At 48.6% G+C, this 20,986-nt stretch overlaps 4 protein-coding genes across 5 annotated transcripts; 1 reads left to right on the top strand and 3 right to left on the bottom strand.

Moving 5' to 3' along the window:
- Window positions 1-100: 100 nt before the first annotated feature.
- On the top strand, window positions 101-3,629 carry LOC136547141 (LRR receptor-like serine/threonine-protein kinase RPK2). Its single transcript, XM_066539113.1, has one exon. The coding sequence runs from the start codon at window positions 151-153 to the stop codon at window positions 3,397-3,399; it is 3,249 nt and encodes a 1,082-aa protein (XP_066395210.1). The 5' UTR covers window positions 101-150; the 3' UTR covers window positions 3,400-3,629.
- Window positions 3,630-4,422: 793 nt separating this feature from the next.
- Window positions 4,423-6,066, bottom strand: LOC136547142 (glycerophosphodiester phosphodiesterase GDPD6-like). The gene is made up of 3 exons (XM_066539114.1): window positions 5,596-6,066; window positions 5,408-5,482; window positions 4,423-5,280 (listed from the first exon to the last, which is right to left on the bottom strand). The coding sequence occupies exons 1-3, from the start codon at window positions 5,975-5,977 to the stop codon at window positions 4,619-4,621; spliced, it is 1,119 nt and encodes a 372-aa protein (XP_066395211.1). The 5' UTR covers window positions 5,978-6,066; the 3' UTR covers window positions 4,423-4,618.
- Window positions 6,067-10,272: 4,206 nt separating this feature from the next.
- LOC136547143 (protein FLOWERING LOCUS T 1-like) lies at window positions 10,273-13,780 on the bottom strand. The gene is made up of 4 exons (XM_066539115.1): window positions 13,580-13,780; window positions 13,338-13,399; window positions 13,062-13,102; window positions 10,273-10,544 (listed from the first exon to the last, which is right to left on the bottom strand). Exons 1-4 carry the CDS (start codon window positions 13,778-13,780, stop codon window positions 10,273-10,275), a joined length of 576 nt encoding a protein of 191 aa, XP_066395212.1.
- A 2,848-nt stretch (window positions 13,781-16,628) lies between these two features.
- Window positions 16,629-20,374, bottom strand: LOC136542578 (ninja-family protein 5-like). Of its 2 annotated transcripts, none has more exons than XM_066535081.1 (2): window positions 19,319-20,373; window positions 16,629-17,350 (listed from the first exon to the last, which is right to left on the bottom strand). In XM_066535081.1, exons 1-2 carry the CDS (start codon window positions 19,866-19,868, stop codon window positions 16,884-16,886), a joined length of 1,017 nt encoding a protein of 338 aa, XP_066391178.1. In that variant the 5' UTR covers window positions 19,869-20,373; the 3' UTR covers window positions 16,629-16,883. The 2 variants fall into 2 exon arrangements, with proteins under 2 accessions (XP_066391178.1, XP_066391177.1); XM_066535080.1 differs by lacking the exon at window positions 16,629-17,350 and adding an exon at window positions 17,790-19,127 and having other exon boundaries at window positions 19,319-20,374.
- Between the last annotated feature and the right edge of the window lie 612 nt (window positions 20,375-20,986).

The raw sequence follows: 20,986 nt of genomic DNA on the forward strand, positions 1-20,986 counted from the left end.
AAGCGTACGACATTCACAGTTTACGATGACAATTAGGCTCGCGCTCGTGAAGCTGGCGAACATAGGAGTGCCGTGATACCAAAAAGTTAAAAATCCCCACTCTTACTACACTCCACCGCGGGCCAAGCACTCCGCCACTGTCCCGCCTCAATGCGACGGCGGCCCCCGCCGCCGCCGCCGCCGCCACGACCGACTACGCCCATGGCCGCTCGAACCCTGCTGCTGCTCGTGCCGCTCTTGCTGCTGCTCGGTGACGCCACCTCGGCTTCCGTCAGCGGCGAGCGCGAGGCGTTGTTGAAGTTCAAGGCGGCCGTGACGGCCGACCCGGGCGGGGTGCTGCGCGACTGGTCCCCGGCGTCCGCGGACCACTGCCGCTGGCCGGGCGTGTCGTGCGGCGCGGCCGGGGAGGTGGTCGCGCTCAACGTCACCTCCTCGCCCGGGCGCGCGCTCGCGGGCGCGCTGTCCCCGGCCGTCGCGGCGCTGCGGGAGCTCCGCGTGCTCGCGCTCCCGTCCCACGCGCTCTCGGGCCCGCTCCCGCCCGCGATCTGGACGCTGCGCCGCCTCCGCGTGCTCGACCTCTCCGGCAACCGCCTCCAGGGCGGGATCCCCGCGGTGCTCGCCTGCGTCGCCCTCCAGACGTTGGACCTTGCCTACAACCAGCTCAACGGCTCCGTGCCCGCCGCCCTCGGCGCGCTCCCTGTGCTGCGGCGCCTGTCACTTGCCTCCAACCGCTTCGGTGGCGCCATCCCTGACGAGCTCGGTGGCGCCGGTTGCCGCAATCTGCAGTTCCTCGACGTCTCTGGGAACATGCTCGTCGGTGGCATCCCCCGGAGCCTGGGGAACTGTACCGAGCTGCAGGCGCTGTTACTGTCCTCCAACAATCTGGATGACATCATCCCGCCGGAGATTGGTCACCTCAAGAATCTGCGTGCTTTGGATGTGTCCAGGAACAGTTTGAGTGGGCCTGTGCCAGCGGAGCTTGGTGGTTGCATTCAGCTGTCAGTGCTTGTGTTGTCCAATCCTTATGCGTCGCCTGGTGGTTCTGATTCTTCTGACTATGGTGAGCCTGATGACTTCAACTACTTCCAAGCAGGGATTCCGGATGCTATCGCTACGCTGCCGAAGCTGAGGATGTTGTGGGCGCCAAGGGCCACATTGGAGGGAGAGCTGCCGGGTAATTGGAGTTCATGCCAGAGCCTGGAAATGATGAATTTGGGGGAGAATCTGTTCTCCGGCGGGATTCCCAAGGGGCTGGTGGAATGTGAGAACATGAAGTTCCTGAATTTGAGCATGAACAAGTTTACAGGTTCAGTTGATCCTTCACTGCCAGTGCCTTGCATGGACGTGTTTGATGTCACTGGAAACCAGCTGTCTGGCTCGATTCCAGTATTTATCTCAAAAAAGAATTGTCTTTCATCCCAGCCTCCATTGGATGACTTGGTGTCAGAGTATTCTTCTTTCTTCACATATCAAGCGCTTGCTGGCTTTATGTCATCGTCATCACCATTGGGTGTGCATTTGACAAGCTACCATAGTTTTTCCAGGAACAATTTTACTGGTGCAGTTACATCCTTGCCTCTTGCTACTGAAAAGTTGGGGATGCAGGGGTCCTATGCATTCTTGGCTGATGGGAATCATCTTGGTGGTCAGCTTCAGCCTAGTCTATTTAACAAGTGCAACAGCTCAAGGGGCTTCGTCGTGGAAGTCAGTAACAACTTGATAAGTGGAGCTATTCCTGCAGACATTGGCTCGCTGTGCAGTTCTCTCGTTGTTCTTGGTATTGCTGGTAATCAGCTTTCAGGTATGATACCATCAAGTATTGGGGAGTTAAGTTACCTTATCAGCTTGGATTTGAGTAGGAATCGCCTCGGTGGTGTAATTCCTACTTCTGTGAAGAACTTGCCGCATTTACAGCGCCTCTCTTTGGCTCAGAACCTTCTGAATGGCACCATTCCAGCCGATATTAATCAGTTGCACGCTCTCAAGGTTTTGGACCTGTCATCCAACCTCCTCACAGGGGTGATCCCTGGTGCCCTTGCTGACTTGAGAAATCTCACTGCTCTACTCCTTAATAACAATAACCTTACTGGGAAGATTCCTTCAGGATTTGCTAACTCAGCATCTCTTACCACGTTTAATGTGTCATTCAACAATTTGTCTGGTCCAGTGCCAACAAATGGTAATACAGTTAGATGTGACAGCGTTATTGGGAATCCTTTACTGCAATCTTGTCATGCGTACACTTTGGCTGTGCCATCAGCTGCTCAGCAGGGTCGAGGCTTGAATTCGAATGACAACAATGATACAGCACCTTCAAACTCGCAAAATGAAGGAGCGAACAATTCATTTAATGCAATTGAGATTGCTTCAATAACTTCTGCAACAGCCATCGTTTCTGTCCTCCTTGCACTGATCGTGCTCTTCATATACACAAGGAAGTGTGCTCCCCGGATGTCAGCTCGGTCTTCTGGAAGGAGAGAAGTTACACTCTTCCAAGATATTGGTGTCCCAATCACATATGAGACTGTTGTTCGAGCCACTGGAAGTTTCAATGCAAGCAATTGCATTGGAAGTGGAGGCTTTGGAGCCACTTACAAGGCTGAAATTGCACCTGGAGTGTTGGTAGCTATTAAGAGGCTCTCTGTCGGGAGATTTCAGGGAGCCCAACAGTTTGATGCTGAGATAAAAACCCTAGGGAGATTAAGACATCCAAATCTTGTTACCTTGGTAGGTTACCATCTTGGCGAGTCTGAAATGTTTCTCGTATATAACTACTTGTCTGGAGGAAACCTTGAGAGGTTTATACAGGAGAGATCAAAGAGACCGGTAGACTGGAAAATGCTGCACAAGATTGCATTGGATGTTGCCAAAGCACTTGCTTATCTGCATGATACCTGTGTTCCTCGTATCCTTCACCGGGACGTGAAGCCGAGCAATATTTTGTTGGACACTAACAATACTGCTTATCTCTCGGACTTTGGACTGGCAAGACTCTTGGGAAATTCAGAAACACATGCAACCACTGGTGTAGCTGGAACATTTGGATATGTTGCTCCAGAATATGCTATGACTTGTCGTGTTTCAGATAAAGCTGATGTGTATAGCTATGGTGTTGTCCTGATGGAGCTAATCTCAAACAAGAAGGCCTTGGACCCGTCATTTTCTCCTTATGGTAATGGGTTTAACATAGTTGCTTGGGCTTGCATGCTGCTTCGTCAAGGCCGTGCCAGGGAATTCTTTATTGATGGTCTGTGGGATGTTGGCCCACATGACGACTTGGTAGAAACATTGCATTTAGCAGTGATGTGCACTGTTGATTCACTCTCTATACGTCCAACTATGAAGCAGGTCGTTCAGCGATTAAAGCAGCTACAGCCTCCAATTCGTGAACATCGATAGAGATGGATAATTTTACATATTCTACATGTAGGAGAAGGTAAAGATAGCTGTGACCTGCGCCCTTGATGATTTTTTTTTTCTAATCATCTGTTTGACTAGATTTTATCCTGTAGATGGCAGCTTTGTGTAATATAGTTTTCTTCTGAGGAATCTCTCACTAGTCACTAATGTATCTGCTGATAAGAAGTGCAGGTGTAAATTAACTGTCTTAATGCCAAAGATTTCAGTTAAGATTATCTGACTGTATTCTTCTATCATTTCCTTAGCATTTAGTGTATATATGTACACCCCATAGGCCCATACCTATGTTGCCAGCATGAACTAGGGTACTCCGACATTGCCATAAGCTCCTGACCTTCCACATGCTGACATTGCCACAATGTCCCTTGAGAGGTCTTCTACAGTTCTATGGTTTATGTTTCCGAAATCTGAATTATTTACCTGTTGTCTAGGTTCTATTTTGAATTTTTATGTGAAGATCAAAGTTCTCATGAGTAATGATTCTGGAAACCTCATTGTTTTTGGCATTGCCATAATCTTACTGCTGCTACTTATTTGCATGGTCATACAAAAGAGTAATAGCTGTCACCCTGAATCTGCTGAACCATCAAATGAAAAGAAAAAACAAAGCATCTACTATCTATATGATTTATTTCTGAAGAAGCCGAACGGTTCTCAGTCTCACTTCCCTTTTCAACGCTGGTATGCATTGCATCTCTTATAGTCTCTACTTAATACTGCTCATTCAGGCATATACGTTAAGTCAGGCTTTCAGTTTGTACTATGTAAATGTCAAATTGTAGACTGTTTCTGTGCCTGCTCATCTGCAACATTTATATACAGAATGTTGTGCAGTGCTTTGCTATGTGTGTGCAACGTGTACAAATTCATTAGTTTGTTGCGCGTGCCTATATGCATTGACCAATGTATACGTTTATTGTTACACTCACACTGCACGGGACAATAGTCAATAGGCCGCTGTGGGTATGCACGCTAATCGTGTGAAGATGGGATCACATACTGACATGCTGGTCTGTTAGCACGAGAGTGTTAATTGATACTGTTCCAATCAAGCAATATATGGCCACTGCAAAAATAAAAAGAATTGTCTCTACTCTGAAAACATCTCCAGAACTACGATCTAAATGACTGAATAAAAAACCCAGCTACCAAGACAGTAACTTTGCTATACTCCAACCTTGCGAGTTGCTAATCACAATCAGTCTTTCTTCTTGGTGGTCCACTCCTGGAACCGGCGGAGGCTCGCCGGGAAGTCGGTGAAGAGGCCATCGACGCCGACGTCGTTGATCCAGTAGTCGTACTCGGCGTAGGGGTCCTGCCGGAAGTTGAAGTGCAGGAACTCGTTCTCGTTGCGGTACGTGTAGGGGTGCACCTGCAGCCCCCGTGCGTGCGCTATGGCGACGAGGTCCGACGGCGTGGCCAGCAGGTTGCCCTTGGTCGGCGGCACCACCGTGTCCTTCCACGGCCCGATGCCCACCACGTACTTCTTCATGTAGTCCAGGTACTCGCCGGAGGTGATCTCGTCGTACGGCTGGTTGGTGTCCTCGGTGCGCACGGTCACGTCGTCGATGAGGAAGACGAGTGGCGAGTCCGTGAGGCCGGCCGCGTGGACCAGCGACGTCGGCGCGAAGGACTGGAGGAAGACCGGCTTGGCACGCCACGCCGGCGACATGTACTTGCCGCCGTACCCGTACTTCTTGAGCGTCGCGACGAATTTGTCCTCGAACTTCTTCCCGTCCGCCCACCGAACGTGCTTGTTCATGAACACGGGGTTCTTCATCTCCGGGTAGATCCCGACCACCCTCTTGGCGTTCAGCGCGATGTCGATGAACTCGTCGAACGTGATGATCGGCGAGACGCCTGCGGAAAACGAGGCCACGGTGTATTGTGGACGCTGTTTTTCGTACAGTTAACAAAGAATGAAAGACCGGGCTCGTCGGCGCGGAGTTGGGTCTCGCCGGCCGGGACGCCGGATCGACTTGCTCACCGTTGTGGGAGTTGTCACGGAAGTCCCATCGCTGCTTCGCCCTCAGCGTCTTGAGCTCCGCCAGGGTGAAATCAGCTGCGCAACAGTTAGCTTCGTGTTATTCCCTAGCTAGATAGATCGACAATGAGATGGAACTGAAACTACCGATCGACTGAATGCATGCAACGGGCGGCGTACTGTCCACGTACTGATGAAGTATCCGGTGACGTTGGCCCACTGCACCTCGAGGGTGCGCCGGCGGCCGGCGAACTCCGGGTGGTCGGACACATCGGTGGTGTCGTCAAGAGTGGTGTCGTGGAAGCAGACGAGGTGTCCGTCCTTGGTGGCCTCGATGTCCGCCTCGATGAAGTCGGCGCCCTCGTCGATGGCGCGCACGTACGCCGCCGCCGTCTCCTCGGGGAGCTCCCCGTTGGAGCCCCGGTGCGCGATGTTGAAGGGGCGCGACGTCTGCAGCGGCGCCCTGTCCTCCCACGCGCCGCCATCCCCGACCAGAGGCCGGGCCGCGACGCCGCCCGCGCTCACCGCCATTGCCACCAACACTGACACCAACACCATACGGAGGGACGCCATATCCGCCGCTGCGATCGCCGGCTTCGGATCGAGGAGGTGGACTGGACCGCCGCGGCGGCTAGCGCTGTATGCCTATATAAGGAGATGGCTCGAGGAATATTCTAGCGGGACGCGGGAATTGAGTGATATGGTTAGGCTGGTTTTTGTTGGAGATTTTACAGCTTCTTCGAAGAGATATTACCATTGCAGAACGGATATTTTTTACAGCTAGCAAAAAAACACGATCGTACCAGAAATGTGTTGGTCCGTTCGGATTTTCTTACCTTTGGCAGGGTCGCAAAGGGAGATTGGGCCTAGAGAGTCGTCAAAATAGTTATGGGCTGTGACCTGTGACGTGGGCCATTTAAATTTGGAAAAAGCCCTCTTGCATCACACAGCTATCGCCTTAGTCCTCGCTTAACTCTCAAAATCATTTAAATTACTTCCTCCATTTTTATTTACATATCACATATCATGTTAGTATTGTCCTAAATTAAATATTTACATCTTTAATCATCATTTTCAAAAAAAAAATATATAGGTTCGTGACGCAAGATTTATATTTTAGATTTACTATGATAAATACTTCGATAATATATAACTATTTTTGAAATCGATAGTAAAAAATAGTAATATTAGACTTATGACAAAACTAACATGACATGTAAAAAAGAATAGAAGGAGTACCTCAATGTCCCGGTTAGAAGTTGTTTTCAATGTGGTTTTTAGTTTTTTTAAGAAATCCTGCAAACACCTTAATAAGGTCTAAACCATGAAAAAATTGTATTCCCTCTGACCCTGAATAAATAGATTCCTAGAGTTGTCTTAAGTCAAAAATTTTAAACTTTGATCGAATTTCTACAAAAAATCCATCACGATTTATGATATCAAATTTGTATAATTGGATATGCCATAAGATACATGTCCATAATGTGCTCATTTTATGTCATATATGTTGTTACTCTTTCCTATAAAGTTAATCAAACTTGTGATAGTTTGACTTGCACGGATTCTAGGAATTGATTTATTTGAGAACGGAGGAAGTACATGCTTATTAAAAATTCAAGAAAATTCTATAGATATAAAGGGACTCTATAAACATAAAGAAAATGTTTAGATTCATGAAAATATATCTATAAGCTTTAAAAATATATATTTAGCACTAGGAAAATAAGAAAATATCAAGAAAATTCTATGGAATTCCTAAAATGTTATATAAATGTCTCAGCATATTTTAAGAACTTTATGTAATAAAAAGACAATATGAAACTGACAAGAATGCATTCAACATTAACGTATGTTTGTATTGATGCTGGTTGCATCTCATATTTCTGCTCTGCAGAGTTTTTCAAAAACACGTTAGACATTGATTAAAATGTTCTATGAACTTTCTAGATACTTTCCCATTTTGATAGAGCTAAATTTAATCACCGAGAGTTTTGAAGTATATTTTTGTGATTTCTATTTATTTTGTTTCTCATATCTCAATCTCTCTCTAGGATTTCCCCCTAGTTTTAGAAGCTTAGAGTATTTTTTCGTTTTTTGAAATTGTTAGGTGTTAACCATAAGTTTTTCTCTAAACGACGTTTTCACGAGTGTGAAATACACTTGTGGTGGTGTGCATATATGTTCATACTTATCCTTGATTCTGTTAGAAGAACATGCCGGTTTGAGATTTCTTTTGGAAAAAAAAGACCATCTGACCGCAGTTATTACGGGCTTGCTTGGCTGCAAGCCAATTCTTTCCAAGTCAAAACATGGACGAGTTTAAAAGATTTGGCATGAATTGGATTGGTGCCAAAATATTGACAATTCCTTCTAAAATTCTGGCAAGAAAATATTCGTTTCTTTTACTGGTAGCAAACCAAGTATTAACCTTGGTTGCCTTACAAAAATATTGGCTTAAAATATTGGTGTACCCACATTTTGGGTTGCCTTAAAATTGGCATGACAAAATTTGGTGTTCAGCCAAGCAGGCTCTACATACCCATCTCAAAGTGCAAACGCACCACAAGAGTTATATAACTTACTCAAAACCTGCCTAAACTAAAAGGCCATGTTTATATCCTTGTGTACTTTATATATTGGTTGGGCATATATATACTCACTACTGGACTCAGTGAATTTGCCGAGTGCCAGGGGCACTCGGCAAAGCCCAATTTGCATTCGGCAAAGGCTTTGCCGAGTGCTGCACTCGGCAAAGAGCACTCGGCAAAAAAAGAGTCGGCAAAGACGTCTTTGCCGAGTGTTTTTTGTCGGGCACTCGGCAAAGCCTTTGCCGAGTGCCGACACTCGGCAAAGTTGGAACCGAAAAAAATGGGAATTTTTACCCAAAAAAAATGAATTTTTTTTAATTGGTGGAGGCCCCCATCGGTCAGCGCCCATCCATCTCCGGCTTTTTTCGCGTAAATTTCACAGCTACGCAGCCGACGGGATTCGAACCCAAGACCTCCCGCTGCGCACAAACCTCCTCTACCACTACACCACACTATCACTTGTGTCTAGATTCCGTTTTAGTTCCCAATATATTATACTAAACCGAGTGTAAATTGCTTATTTGAGACCCTAAATGAATTCAAATCAAAAAGTGGTCAACTACAAAGTTTCATAACTTTTTGAGATCTACAATTTTCATTTAGTAAGTTTTTCCATCCGAGGTCGTTTGAAAAATTTGAATTTTAAATTTGAGAGATTCAAACGTAGTTTTGCATGATAAGATGATTTCAAATCAAAAAGTTGTCAACTACATAGTTTCATAACTTTTGGAGATCTACAATTTTCATTTAGGAAGTTTTTTCATCCGAGGTCGTTTGAAAAATTCAAATTTTAAAATTTTCAAATTCAAACGTCGTTTTTGCATGAAAAATGATTTCAAATCAAAATGTTGCCAACTACAAAATTTCATAACTTCTCAAGATCTACAAAGTTTATTTTGGTCATTTGTTCATCCGACATAGTGGTAGTAACATTGTTCACAAATCATATATATCTCTCTTCTATTTTCATGAAATTAATATGAGAGATGTATATTTTATGAACAACGTTATTGTCGCTTTGTCAAATGAAGAAATGACCAAAATAAACTTTGTAGATCTTGAGAAGTTATACAACTTTGTAGTTGAAAAGTTTTTCATTTGAATTCATTTAGGGCCTCAAAAATTGATTCGAAAAACTGATTTGCCGAGGGCCAAAAAAATGCACACGGCAAAATACCTCTTTGCCGAGTGCCAAAATATAGGCACTCGGCAAAATACGGCTTTGCCGAGTGCTAGAAAAAAGGCACTCGGCAAACTGAGAGTAAATTGCTTGTTTGAGGCCCTAAATGAATTCAAATCAAAAAGTGGTCAACTACAAAGTTTCATAACTTTTTGAGATCTACAATTTTCATTTAGTAAGTTTTTCCATCCGAGGTCGTTTGAAAAATTTGAATTTTAAATTTGAGAGATTCAAACATAGTTTTGCATGATAAGATGATTTCAAATCAAAAAGTTGTCAACTACATAGTTTCATAACTTTTGGAGATCTACAATTTTCATTTAGGAAGTTTTTTCATCCGAGGTCGTTTGAAAAATTCAAATTTTAAAATTTTCAAATTCAAACGTCGTTTTTGCATGACCAGATGATTTCAAATCAAAATGTTGCCAACTACAAAATTTCATAACTTATCAAGATCTATAAAGTTTATTTTGGTCATTTGTTCATCCGACGTAGTGGTAGTAACATTGTTCACAAATCTTATATATGTATCTTCTACTTTCATGAAATTAATATGAGAGATATGAGATATGTAGATTTTATGAACAACGTTATTGTCGCTTTGTCAAATGAAGAAATGACCAAAATAAACTTTGTAGATCTTGAGAAGTTATACAACTTTGTAGTTGAAAAGTTTTTCATTTGAATTCATTTAGGGCCTCAAAAATTGCTTCGAAAAAATGATTTGCCGAGGGCAAAAAAAAATGCACACGGCAAAAAGCTTCTTTGCCGAGTGCCAGAAAAAAACACTCGGCAAAGACGTATTTTGCCGTGTGTTTTTGTTTGCCGAGTGTATTTTATTTGGCACTCGGCAAACACGGTATTTGCCGAGTGCCCGATAAAATACACTCGGCAAAGCCTCGGCACTCGGCAAATCGTCGGTTTCCGGTAGTGACTCTACATATATCCATATTATGCATAGTCCTTTTATACACTTGTCAACATTGTAGGAGCATACTCTCGTGCTGATAAACTGAGTACGTACGTACGTCGTCGTCGTCGTCATAGCCTGTGTACGTTTGTCACGTGCGTACGCGTACTGACGGCCATTCTGCAGCTAGCTAGTTTAGGACGCCGGCGCCCGGCGGTGTCCTTGGCTGCCGGAAGTCTTGGCGGCGGCCGCCGGTGCCACCCTCGGGCTGGCAGGTAAAGAAGGCGGCGGCGACGGGGGCGCCTAGGCCGTGGTCGACGGCGAAGTTGCGGGTGCAGAAGTTGTGGCGGAGAAGCGGCGGCTGGTCGACGGAGCCGCGCGCCATCTGCTGGAAGAGCACGAACACCACGCGGTGGATCCCCGCCGGCGGCCGGGGGCTCTCGTAGCAAATCACCTCGCGACCTGCATGCGTGCGTGTATGCACCCAATTATTGGAAACGCAGATCCATGCATACGGAATCACCCGTGCATGGATTTCTCCTTCTTTTTTTTTTACTATATAACGATATGTCACGCGTTCATGTGGGATTTTCTTAGAAATATAAAAAATATTACATGTATAAGTTAAACCTACATGCATGTTTTTACATCCATTCTTATCAAAATTAAGCAAGACAATGAAAGGATCCTTGAAAAACTAATAGAATTAAATCAAATTATAAGATGATAAAAGGACAAAACAAATAGCAATCTGTGAATGAATTCTATATTTCTTATATATTGAAAGTAGTAGCTGTGTTTAGTGGAGATGACGTGGATGAGGTTAAAAGTTAGTGGAATAAGATGACTATTAGTGAGAGACTGAGAGATGATGTGGATGGCTCTTACATGTTGAGATAAAATTATAGTGAGAATAATAGATATAGATTTATTAATTTACTATAAAAAGGAGAATTGCGTATATATGTTATAATATAATATAACCCAAAAATACAATTTTTTTTTGCGAATAACCCAAAAATACATTTAATCCAAGTTCCTTTTGTGTGTGGCGGCATCCATAGTGGGTTTGAGCTCCAAGTTTTTTTTGGAAGATATATAGGATGGACGACGTACGTTCTTGGAACCATGTGCATCCGTTTACGAACTAATAACACTATGATGGTCATAATTAATTGAACAAAGTAATATTTGACTTTTTAAAATAGTTTATTTTAGTAAAAAGTTTATGAAAACTCAACAGTCTAAACATAATTTCTCCACAAATAAAAAATGATATTCACAGAAATCACATATAACAAATGTTTAATATTATAACTTTGCAAAGTGTTTGATTATGCATGTTTCACAGGTTCTAGAATTGATGCAAGGATCTAATGATAAATGCTGAGGGTATCCAACCTGCAGCTGCAGAGTTTCAAAACAAGGAAGTATTCCTACAAGAACATGTCCGCGCGTGTTTAGTTGGTAAAAATTTTTGGTTTTGGCTACTGTAGCACTTCCGTTTGTATTTAGCAATTAGTGTCTAATTATGGACTAATTAGGTTTGAAAGTTTCGTCTCGCGATTTCTCACCCAACTGTGCAATTAGTTTTGTTTTTCGTCTACATTTAGTACTCCATGCATGTGCCGCAAGATTCGATGTAACACTTTGGGGTGAAAATTTTTGGAATCTAAACAGGGCCTCCGTCATCCATGGTAGGTCAGATGACATTAATTAGCTATTCACAGTGTGCGCATGTTCATTTCATTAACTTCTTTGTCAGTAAAATCATCATTCATGAATTTAATCGTGTTCTATGTATGAATCTTTTACCAGTCTGTAGTGTGATGGTTGTGTCTAATTTTTGTGATATGTACTCTGTATGATATACTTTTACATGCATGTAATATAAAAATTGAGGTATGAAATGCACAAAAAAAGAAAGCTACTCAATAACTCAAACATCTTGCCACCAGTCAGATTATACTGCAAGATGTCTGTATCTGTATGCAATGATCGTAATGCATGCATAAGTACCAAATTATACATGCATTAACCCGATGCAATATGAAATAAGCCAGGTGCTTTGGGGCCTTCCTAGATTTAGAACGAAGCATGCCATCTTTTCAGTTTCAATTGGCCAATATCTAAACAAGCTCATTATCGACAAATAATTAAGACAAACTGTAAAGGTTTACTTACAGAGAGTAGAAGGTGCGAATAACGGTCGATGAAAGCATGAAGCTAGCTAGAGATAATTGGAATGGCTATGATTATACAATAACAGGATACATACTGAATCCTATAATTAATTTGTACAAAATCGTATTCGTGTATAATGTGAAAAGGAAGCGTTTGTCGACTCATAACACATCAAGACAAACATAGTAACCACTCTAGCTAGGTTTAATTTCTAAGAAGGCGCCACACTTAAAATCCAGAGTCCCTATAGTCTAGGACCAAAAAGAAACGGTCCATGACATAATTTTATTAGTTGATGCTCTCCGATACTCGACTACTGCACAAACCTCATCATTGGCGGCTATAACACCCCTCCTCCTCCACCTAGCCACTAGTTTTCATTAGCATTGGTGATGAAAGTGGACGGTGATAACCAGGGTTATCACCGCCAGCTCGGTGTTTCATCCAACGATAATGAGGGCAGTATCACCACTGATTTGGTATATGATTCGACGATGATGAAGATTTCATCATCGCTAGCTCAATCGGCATATGATCCTTTGACCCCACGGACCACCGGTGCGACTTTTGGTTCGGCGATGATGAGCACCTCATCACCGACTGGCTAGAATTCTTCCGTTTGAATTATATTGGTACATAGAATATTGTCTAGTTGTATGATGTAATATAGATGCATTTAATTATCTGATTTTGATTTGAGCTCTCTTACTTCCTCACTCAAAAGTGGATCACAATCGAGATGTGATGTTGCTGACATGCACAACGCATTTCTAGCTACTGCTCTTTTCTACTCACCATATTCAATTTCAGTTGTCCCAGGAATATCTGTCACCAACCTGCAAAATGAAAGGTGATCAATGAAATCCAAATGTAAATATGCATGGCTTTTAGAACATAAACAATATACATACTCCCTCCGCCCCATGATAGCTGCACGTCTCACTTAAATTTCGAAGTTCAACTTTAAATCTAGTTAAATTTAAAATAGCATTTGACTCATTTCTTAAGATGTGCAGTTATTTTGGAACGGATGAAGTATGTTTGAGGACTAATTATATATACATATGGTACCAATGCAAATACTCCCTCAACGTCGGATTGCTCGGGTTGGGAGCGTCAGGATCCACCATAACCTTTTGATTTGATGATCCAAAAGCCACGCGGACGGCATATGTAAATGAACACATCATGAATAATCAGTTAGCTTAGCTAGGAATGGCAATAGGACATGCAAGCACACACATCAAGCAAGGCTGTTTTTTAATAATTAGAACTAATATCCGCCAAAAGAGATGCATGGAGGAACACTTTACAAGCGTGTAGGACTGCCTGAAGCCGGTGCCCCCGATCTCGACGCGAGGCCTTGCTGCCACCGCCGACGGCCGGAGGTCGGAGCCGTTGATGAGGCACCGGCCATTGTAGGAGACCCGGAGCGCCACCGTCGGCGAGAACGAGTCCACCACGTCGCCGACCACCCGCACCAGCACCAGGCTTTCCCTTGACGTCGTCGACATCGAGAGCTTTGTAGTGTACTAAGCAGTTTGTCGTTTGGAAGCTAGCGTCAGATCGCACAACACCGCTGCGGCGCTGCACCAGCAGACCTACGCAACTGAGCGAGGCCGCCAGGGCGAACCACGCGTCCGACCTTCGCGTCAGTTCGGTTCGTTCCGAAAATATCATCGCTGGAGACCTGGACCTGGAGCCGTGATGCCGGCTGTGCCTTGTCTGTGTGTCCAAGAATCAACGGCTGGAGCTGGACTGGGTGATGCCCACCTTCACCTGTCCGCACCTCATGATGTCCTGATCAACCTTTCCATGATCGCGTCGTCCTACGGCAACCACGGAGGGCTGCCACGCACCTTTCGCACACAATTCACAGGGACAGATCGAGTGGTCTTTTGATTTCTTGTCACCTCTTCAGTCCTCGTCGCGCAACTCTTCAACAACGACGACGAGTCGATGACCCGATGAGCGAAACCGCAGCGGCTGCAATACAAGAGGGAGGAAGGCCAGGTGTGTCGTGTGTGCGCCTCAACTGAACCAACATCCATTTCGGATATTTGCTCGCTCCTTAACTTACAGCAGTATCCAGCCCCGGCCCTGCGTCCTTCACTCGATCGGGAAGAACGCAGGGAATAGCTAGCATAATTTACTACTACTAATCATATGATGAGTACCAATAAACGGAAAAGAAACAAAAAAAAAAAAGGTTTAAGCTTCTTCGTCTGCTCATCTGTTATCTCAATTCTCAACACTGTCTGCTCCGTTTATGTCCAAAAAGCTTTAAGCTTGAACCCGTTTCTGTCCAAAAAGGTTTAAGCTTCTTGAGCCTTTTACCTGTGTGCCATTATGTAAGATGTTCCTGATCTATATGCCACTAAAAAGTTTGAACGCATCCTGGTGCCATGACGCTAAACTTTCTTGCCTTTCACGCCATTCCGTCCATATTTGCCTATAACGGTGTCAAACCGCAGCAAAAAAAGTCTAAAATGCTCTCAGGAATTTATTTTCTCATTTTCTTTTCTTCCTCACTTATTTTATTTTCTCCCTCTCCTCCATCCGATCAGTTAGGCAGCTTCTACACAGATCCGCGTGTCTCTGTGCTGCCGTGCGCCCGTGAACTGGTCGACGCCCATGGGCCACACCAGCATGGCCACCCCCGTTGCGGCCTCCTCCAGCAAGTTTCAGCCCACGGTGCGGTGGTGCAGCACCTCCACCTGCGGCGCCCACCCGCGGATCACCAGCCCGCGCGACGCCGTGCCCGCCTCGAACCCGTCCAGCACCGTAGTGCCTGTCCTCGCTGCCCACACGAACGCTATCGAGCTCCGCGCCAGCGCATCTGGCGACAGCTCCGCAGAGCCCACATGAACATAGCAGCTCCGCCGAGCCCATATGAACGCAGTCGGGCCCACAAGAACGCGGTAGCTCTGCCACGGACGCCGCCTGCGCCGGTGACAGCGCCTGCTACGTCCCGAAGCTGACGTACACCACGGAGCCGTCCGGGAATGCGTCCAGCCACGCGGCCACCCGCGCCGCCGCCACCGCGGTCGCCCCTCGACGACGTGGCCACGCCGCCGGCGTCCGACAGCGGGCCCACCGCGAACACTTCGTCGCCGGGCTGCGCAGAGGGCGTGCGACATGGCGAGGTGGAGCACACAGGAGGAGAAGGTGACGTGTGGCACGCGTGGACCAGCGGCGTGAGTAGCGCGACATTGCCGGACGGGACAGCGACGGTGACCGCGAGGCCGCGCGCGGCGAGCAGCTCCTGGGCGGCGCTGACGCAGCCGAAAAGCTGACCGGTGAGGGCGTTGGGCAGCCAGAACCTCTGCTCCTTCCACCACGTCCGCAGCGCGATCCTCCGCTTGTTAGCTTGCTGCCGACGTTGTGGTGCGTGAGCACCAGGGCACCCGCGTGCGCTGCGGTGGCTCCCGGCGGCAGTGGCCCATGGCGGCGACCACGACCCGGGGAAAGGAGCGGCACACGCGTAGAGGAGAAGAAGGCGGAGCCGGGAGCGGTTTTGGTTGGGGCCGAGGACGGCTGCAGGCAGTGGAACTCGGCGGCGCTGCGAGCTCTGCTTGCTGGCCATGGTGGTTGCGGCGGCGCTCTGTCGATCTCTATCCCTGAGTTGTAATCGACCAAGGTAGGTAGTCCATCGGAACCCCCTTGCCCTCCTCTCCCTCCCCATAGTCCTGGATTAGAAAATGGTGAAGCTCCAAAGAGCTGCCATGGTGGTTGCGGCGGCACTGTCGTGCCCCAAGACTCTGATCTCTCTCCCCTCCCTGTTGCGCGGCGGGTGGCTGCGCCACGGCTTCACTCGCTCGCTCGTCCGGACTGGCCGGAGCATGCGGTGGTGGGGGGCGCGCAGCCTGTGGCGGGGCGCACGACCGGCGGTAGGGTGCGCGACCGAGACGCTGCAACCGCAGCTGAGCTGGGCGAGGTCCGTGCAGGCTCTGGCGCAGTGGTCGCGCGGGCAGCGGGCTCCGACAGCAGGACGCACAGGGGCACGGCTGGAGCCGAGGAGCCACACACGGCCGGCGGCGAGCTACGCGCGCCCAACATCAGGCTCGGGTGGACTCGCCTCGCCGCGCGCATCCGTCGCTGCCCTCGAGGTCGGCCACGCGCTGACGCTCGCACAGGCCACGCCTGCCGAGCCACCGTCGTAGGCCTGTTTTTGGATAAGATGGAGGTAGAGGAAGATGACAGGATGAGGAGGAAGACGGTGACTAGGTCACTTACGGCTTGATCCCACCGACTAGAGAAAGATACGTATTCTAGGCATCGTCACTGGTTAGGGCCCACATATCAGGGCTGTCAAACGATAGAAATCTAATAGAAGGTGGACCGAATGACGTAGAAGACAGAAAAAAAAAGTTTAGCGTTATGGTACCGGAGTGTGTTCAAACTTTTTAGCGGTCTGTGGTCTGGAGCATCTTTGGTAATGTCACCTAGATAAAAGGCTCAAGCTTCTTCGTGTTCTCATCTGCTACCTCCACCACACAGCTTCCGCTTCTCAAAGGTTTCCCGTTTATGCCTGAGCCCGCCTAAAATGCTGAAGCTCCCTCGGCAGGCACAGCAGTCGGTGTTCTTGTAGCTCCCTCCAGCTCCGCGAGGCCGGCGCTACAAGAACACCGACTGCTGCGGGTTGACGACGATGTGGCGCAGCGGGTTGGTCACCTCGCCGCCGCCGGCATGCTTCACGAACTCGGCGGGCGTGAGGAAGCTGCCGTGGCAGACGCACACGATCCGCACTTCCTCCCCCTTCCTGTACTTGTACAGGAACCCGTCGGTCTTCCGGCCGCCGCCGCCGCTGGGGCCCTCCGCCACCTTGTACGACACCATCGGCATGTCCTCCGCCATGGTGTTCCGGAGGTCGCCCGTGCTCGCCGTCCGCATCGTCAGCGACCGCAGCGTGCGCAGCGCCGGCGGCGCCGGCTGCTGCTGCTCGTGGCCGTCTGACGGCGGCCTTCCTCCGGCGGTTGTTGCCTCCTTCGGGACATGGGAGCTGCTCTGCCCGACGCTCACGCCGTCCGACGACCTGGGGGCGGCCGCCAGGCTACTCGCCTCTGCACGGCGTTCCGCCAGTCCTGCGTCAACAACAGAGGCACAGCATTTCAGATTCCAGTGACTGTATTAGCGGTTAGCACTGATGAGGAAAACTCTGACATGCGTGTGTTAATGTTTCATCAATAACATATGTGAAGCTCCATCGCACTGAACTGAACTTTTTGCCGATGGACAATGCATGGATAAAGTAGACCATACACAGCAGCCCAGACAATGATTAGTCCCATAATCACTCTTAATAATGCTACCTAATGACTCTGCTGCCTATCATTGTACAGTACGCAGATTGAACTATATCTGGTCTACTAGCATCCAGCCCTGGTGTAAGCATCATGCACTGTAAACTACGATGGTGCTGTGCGTGCACATCAAAGAATCCTGAAACTGACAGCAATCGAAGCAAACACATGGTACTACAAGCAAGCAGGACCTGATGTCTCCACTCATCACGCATGCATCTTTGTCAAAGATAGTTCTGCATTGCGACTGCACAAGCCAATGTTTCCAACATTTTTCCCAAACTGATGGAACAAGACGACTAGGACATGGCAAGGAAAATTCCACCGATGCCAAGATCAGGCCTATCAGGAAAATTCCACCGATGCCAAGATCAGGCCTATCAGGAAAATTCCAACAATGGCTACTTCTGAACACAGGAAAATCATCATGAACATGTCGTCGTCAGAATACGCAGCAACCGAAACCACAAAGATCCGTGTGTTGATGAAACCTGATGCACCTAGATCTCTCTGCCCCTCCGGATATTTAACCATTTGCCACTCTTACAGACGCCACCTATCCGATTGCCAGTTTTATACTGCTACCTACACATTTACCACCGTCACATTACGCTCTTGTTATTTTTGCTGACGTGGCACGACAGATCAGCGCGCCCCCGTGGATGAGTGAGATCCGGACGAAGAGACATGCAAAAAGTCAATTCTGCCCCTGCCTATTTCAAACAAAACACGTCGACCCACTCCACCCTTTTCCATCTCACCGACATGTGGGCCCCTATGTCATCTTCAACCTCCGTCCTGCACCAGGCACGTTCATCGCCTCCGTCCAAAGCTGGTGGACGCCTCGTCCTCGAGCCATCGAACCTCCAGTGCTCCGTTGCCTCCGGGTCAACGACCGTCCACAACCAGAGCGAAGTGGCCGCGGAGGGCGACGCCGCCAGCGCATCTCGGCAAGGACGCTACTTTCGGGGCCGGGGACACGGTGTGGAGCCCGCGCCGGCACGCGCGTCCGGCGGCGGCGGCGGCGAAGCCCGCGGCGCCGCAGACGCAGCAGACGCTGTGCCCTGAGAGCGCGAGGTACGTGTGCGCGTTCGAGATCTTCTTCCTGTTGCTCCACTGCGGCGTCGTATCGCGTGCACGAAGTCAGTGGTCTCGGCCGCGGCCAGGAACCTTGGTCCTTGCTCGACTGCGGATTGGCAATCACGCACTCCATGCTGTCGACCAGAAAAGGAATCGTCCAGGTCACCGAAGCAGCAAATCACGACCATCAAGCGCTCATCCCAATTCCTATTCCTAGCACGTGATGAGCAAAGCAGCACGATGACATGATCGACACTTCGACAGAGTTGTCGATCGAGAGCCGCACGGACATATGAGGACGAGGACGAGGACGAGGAGGGAGTGTCGGCGGCCGGCGCGGTGCCGTTGCAGCTCGGCGTCACGGGCCCACGCCCACGCCAGCTTCGCCAGCGCCTCTGCCAGGTGCGTCCGCGCCGCCGCCAGCTGTGCGTCGACCACCGCCTCCCACCCTGCTCGGCTCGCATATGCCGGCCGCCTCCTGTTTCGGTGATAAATATGTAGTTGGCATTGTAAAGCTGGCAATTAAATAGTTAAATATCCCCTGAATCTCCTACCCAACGGAACCCAACCCAACCCAGCAAAATCTGTTCATGCACCGTCAAGAACAAGCAACCAACACAACGGAATGAATGAAATGGATAAGCGCAATAAAACAGTGGAGATTATCACCTTGCTGCGGCCGGCTTGGCGTTGGCGAACCCGCCGTCATCAAGGCGGCGACGGTACGGCGGAGCTGGAAGCCGCTGGGGACCGTTTGCTCAAGGCCTTCGTCGCGGCCGGCGGTGCCACCACCGGTTGCCGGAACTGGCCTTCCCGAGTTCATGGAGTTCCGGCGCTCGAGACGCTTGCGCTTGGCCTCGAGGCGTCGCTGGCTCTGCATCGCCCGGCGGCGGAGCCGGTCCTCCATGTACTCGGTGGGGAGGGAGGAGGTGCGGAGCAGCTGGTCCGGCGGAGGCGCGGTAGCGGCGGCGGCGGCGTCCTGCGCCCCCCCGCAGCTGGTGGCAGGCAAGGAGCAGATCGAGGCGATGGAGGACGAGCGCAGGAGCCGCGGCGGCTGCTTCCCGTCCTGCGACGGGTTGGCGCTGAAGCAGCCGCCGAGGGACAGGCCGAGGCTGAGCTCGATCTCGTCCGACTCCCCGCCGGCCCCTGCGGCGGCGCCACCCGCAGGCGCTTGCCCTCCATCCCAGCCGAACCCGCCCAGGAAATCCCTAGAAGCCATGGGTTTGCGCCGGAGACCGCTTCTTCCCACGGATTCCCCGAGGAAGAACGCTTCTCAATGACCAAAAATTCAGCTACAGAGAACACACCAACAAATGATTACGTTCTTCGGCTCGGTGAGCACCAAACAGCACCGGATTTCTCAGCTAAGAAAAGAGAAAGTAAAAAAAAAATAAAAATCTCCCCACGACGCGAATTCCCCCGTCATCACAGAATTCAGGCTCTACATGCCCCAAGCGCCATAGCATTGCAGCGGCCAAGAAAACCAAGAATTCGGTGTCCTCTGCTCCAAATCTCACGTCTGAAACCGAGACCAAGAGCAGAACACCACAGCAGAGAAAAGCCGAATTCGAGGACTAGGAGGAGAGAGCAGAACTGGACTAGCTAGGAGAGAGCAGAGCAGAGCAGAGGCGACCTTCCTGCCTCTCTAATCTGCTTACAGCTTGCTCTTGCGCTCCCCGCTTAAGAAAAAGGAGGGTTTTCGCAGATTCTTTTTCCGGCATAAATGGGAGCGGAAAATTGGTTTTTGTAGGGGGGAACTAGTCGGATGGGACTACGAGCGCACGGCGGCCGGCCACGTGTCGGACAACGCAGACACGTGTTGGTACCACGACGAGCCCGCGCGGCAAGTGACGAAGCCAGATAAAAATTTAGGAGAGTCTGAATAAAAAAATAAAGATTTTTTTATCTTCTCTTAATCTTAGCTCCTCCTATCTAATATATATATGTATAAAATTTTAAGAGAAAACTTAAGAAGGCTCCACGTGCCCAGGATCGGTAGGGGGCCAGAGACCCTCTAGCCCCACCGCTGGCATCTTCACTGCGTGCGGCTGGGCTTCGGGCTGCTGCGGTGGAGGGCGCTTTGGCGTTTTTCTTATAAAGAGCAAATTTATTAGCAGCAGTGTGCTGCAATAAGGGTGATTGAGTCACTAGTTACAGATTGCAAAGCCGTCATCAAGGGACAGCCGTTTACATGATATGCATTGGTACAAGTAATCTGCATTTGAGAACTAGTTGTGCTCAAATGATTGAATGCCTGGGTAGCTAGGATATGAGCCGTAGTGTTGAGCCTTCTATGCATCTTGAAAATCCTTGTATTAATCGGCCTGTGTGAAGCGC

This window comes from Miscanthus floridulus, chromosome 3 (genome assembly GCF_019320115.1).
Source record: "Miscanthus floridulus cultivar M001 chromosome 3, ASM1932011v1, whole genome shotgun sequence".
NCBI classification, from domain to species: domain Eukaryota; kingdom Viridiplantae; phylum Streptophyta; class Magnoliopsida; order Poales; family Poaceae; genus Miscanthus; species Miscanthus floridulus.

Bases quoted from the DNA above. Each gene is read 5' to 3' on its own strand.
- LOC136547143 (XM_066539115.1), bottom strand. From the start codon at position 13,780: ATGTCGACGACGTCAAGGGAAAGCCTGGTGCTGGTGCGGGTGGTCGGC. The intron at 13,103-13,337 runs GTACCATATGTA...TTCATTTTGCAG, and splicing joins TTGAGGGAGTATTTGCATTG to GTTGGTGACAGATATTCCTG. The intron at 10,545-13,061 runs GTGAGTAGAAAA...GCACGCATGCAG, and splicing joins GACAACTGAAATTGAATATG to GTCGCGAGGTGATTTGCTAC.
- LOC136547142 (XM_066539114.1), bottom strand. From the start codon at position 5,977: ATGGCGTCCCTCCGTATGGTGTTGGTGTCAGTGTTGGTGGCAATGGCG. The intron at 5,483-5,595 runs GTACGTGGACAG...ACTGTTGCGCAG, and splicing joins CGTCACCGGATACTTCATCA to CTGATTTCACCCTGGCGGAG. The intron at 5,281-5,407 runs GTGAGCAAGTCG...CGTTTTCCGCAG, and splicing joins CCGTGACAACTCCCACAACG to GCGTCTCGCCGATCATCACG.
- LOC136542578 (XM_066535080.1), bottom strand. From the start codon at position 19,868: ATGGCTTCTAGGGATTTCCTGGGCGGGTTCGGCTGGGATGGAGGGCAA. The intron at 19,128-19,318 runs GTGATAATCTCC...TCACCGAAACAG, and splicing joins GCCAAGCCGGCCGCAGCAAG to GAGGCGGCCGGCATATGCGA.
- LOC136547141 (XM_066539113.1), top strand. From the start codon at position 151: ATGCGACGGCGGCCCCCGCCGCCGCCGCCGCCGCCACGACCGACTACG.